Source organism: Phacochoerus africanus, chromosome 8, assembly GCF_016906955.1.
Source record: "Phacochoerus africanus isolate WHEZ1 chromosome 8, ROS_Pafr_v1, whole genome shotgun sequence".
In the NCBI taxonomy this organism is placed as follows: domain Eukaryota; kingdom Metazoa; phylum Chordata; class Mammalia; order Artiodactyla; family Suidae; genus Phacochoerus; species Phacochoerus africanus.
This window is the reverse complement of record NC_062551.1, coordinates 157,656,495-157,658,859: the sequence shown is the minus strand read 5'-3', so window position 1 is coordinate 157,658,859 and position 2,365 is coordinate 157,656,495. Positions and strand designations below refer to the sequence as shown.

The window sequence follows — 2,365 nt, the reverse complement described above, 5'->3', positions numbered from 1 at the left end:
TCTGGGGGGTGGGGCAAGACAAAGATGCCCTGATTGTGATTGGTTAAAGCCGCTGCCACTCATAAAAGGAGCCCTGGCGTTCAGCCCATTTCGTTCCCAGAAGGCCTTGCGCTCGGGAAGATGGTGGCGTCCAGGTGGAGGCTTTGAGGAGATCCGCTGGGTATGGCGTTGGCGTCTGGACCCGCAAGGCGGGCGCTGGCTCGCTCCGGCCGGCTCGGCCTTGGGGGCTGCGGGGCCCCGAGACGCGGGGCGTACGAGTGGGGTGTGCGCTCCACGCGGAAACCCGAGCCTCCTCCCCTGGACAGAGTGTACGAGATCCCAGGACTGGAGCCCATCACCTACGCGGGGAAAATGCACTTCATGCCCGGGCTGGCGCGGCCAGTCTTCCCTCCCTGGGACCCCGGCTGGACGCACCCAAAGTTCCGCCGCTTGCCCCCGCTTCACGAGCACCCGCTGTACAAGGACCAGGCGTGCTACGTCTTTCACCAGCGTTGCCGTCTCCTCGAGGGTGAGGCCCCAGCACGGGCGGGAAGGAGCCTTGTTCCTCCACTCAGCACAGACCCCAATTTTCTGTGGCCTTGGGCAGGACATTGAAACTCTGTGGGCCTCAGGTTCTTCGTCTGTGAAAGGCGCCCGACATTGATTCCCATCTCCTGAGGTTGTCAAGGTTAAGTGGGACGAAAAGAGCAGCATGTGTGAGAGAGTATTAAGAATTTTAGTGGCCAAGTGAAAAGAACTGGTTTCTAGGCTTAGCCTTGCCTCTCCCTCTCTGTGATTTTGGTCAAGTGGCTGAAGCTTCCTAAGCCTCCATTTCCTGTGGCATGAGTTGTTTTTGACTAGGTGGAGCACATTGGCCGAGCTCTTGACACCCTCCAGATGTAACTATGTTTAAGAACTAGATGGGAGGGAGCTCCCCTTGTGGCTCAGTAGGTTAGGAACCCGATGAGTATCTGTGAGGATGCAGGTTCGATCTCTGGCGTCGCTCAGTGGGTTAAGAATCTGATGTAGGTCGCAAATGTGGCTCAGATCCCGCTTTGCTGTGGCATTGCTGCAGCTCTGATTACACCCCTAGCCTGGTGACTTCCATATGCCACAGGTGTGACCCGAAAAAGAACTAGAGGGGAATTATAGTGCAAAGAGACGACAGAAAGAGTGCTTAATCTGCAGGCCTATCTCCTTTTTTCATAGGATTGGTAATTGTGACAGAGGGGATGTGACTTGCTCACAGCTGTGCTGTAGGTTACTAGTGAAGCCAGGGCTACACCAGGTCAGTGTCTCTTGTCAAAGGTCAGAGCTGAGATGTTTTTCAAGGAAAGGATCCAGACCTAAAAGCTGTCTAGTTCCCTTCTCCCTTATTCCTACTAGGAATAAGAACAGCTCGAAATAACTTGAGCCAAAACTATCTGTATGTCTAGGGCAGTAGCAGAAATTGTTTCATTGTATGGGGGGGGGGGCTTGTTTATTGAGAGACCCTTTACTGATTTTTCTCCTTATTCTTCCTTAGTCCCTAAATCAGGATGGGGTTAGGGCTTGGCCTGAAAACACAAAATGGTCCAGGTAAGTGGGAGCAGAATTTTCCAATGTGTAATTAAGAAAGAAAGAGACCTGTCAGAATTTGGGGACTAAGCCAGCGAATAAATCCTAGGTTTGAAAAAAACTTGAGTCAACCAGCCAGCCTCTTAAAGCTGCCCAAACCCTTTCCTGAAAGCTGGGCTTGCAGCCTTTAAACCCTTTGACTGTCCATACAGAGTGCTGACAGGGACCTCACAAGAGTTGGCATCCTTGAGTGACCCTGGTAACATTACCAGGTAGATGAATTGCCATAGTTGCATTTTAGGAGTTAAATTAACTTGTTCAGGCTGAAAACATACCCTATGCTTTTACCATATGCAGAGAGCTTCAGTAAAGTCTGTAGTAAAACTTTGCAAAACACAGGGCTAGAGAAGCAGATTGGGATAATGGAGAGATCATGGGCTTTAATGTAGACACTCGGGCTCTCCTCCTAGCCCCATCACTTAAGAGGTTTGGGCCTCGAAACAAATCCCTTAGTCTCTCTTGGGTTTCATCCTCCATTCTATAAAATCCCATCCAACTTGTAGGTAAAGCTCCTGGCACAGGGTAGATGGTAATGTTGAGTAAATGGCAGCTCTGTTACATGTTATTCATATATAAAACCTTAATATTTTATCCACTTCTCAAGTTTTAAGAAACAGTGGCAGCATTGGGACTAAAACTCAATTTACCTGACCCCAAGTCCAGAGTTCTTTTTGATGAATCACAGAATCCAGGAGTCACATTCCTAAATATTTGTGTTTCTGGTGTCTTTATGAGCCTTAAAATGAAAGTCTCATTGTCTTTCACTTGT

General features: G+C 49.6%; 1 protein-coding gene across 2 annotated transcripts in view; it reads left to right on the top strand.

Annotated features, from left to right (window-relative positions):
• The first annotated feature begins 92 nt into the window (after window positions 1-92).
• Window positions 93-2,365, top strand: part of MRPL37 (mitochondrial ribosomal protein L37) — a 49,572-nt gene continuing 47,299 nt past the window's right edge. Inside the window, exon 1 of one of the 2 annotated variants that reach the window (XM_047789003.1) lies at window positions 93-508. In XM_047789003.1, the coding sequence (XP_047644959.1) occupies window positions 163-508 (346 nt within the window). In that variant the 5' untranslated portion in view covers window positions 93-162. The remainder of the gene's footprint in view (window positions 509-2,365) is intronic. The other variant, XM_047789004.1, reaches the window with a different exon arrangement.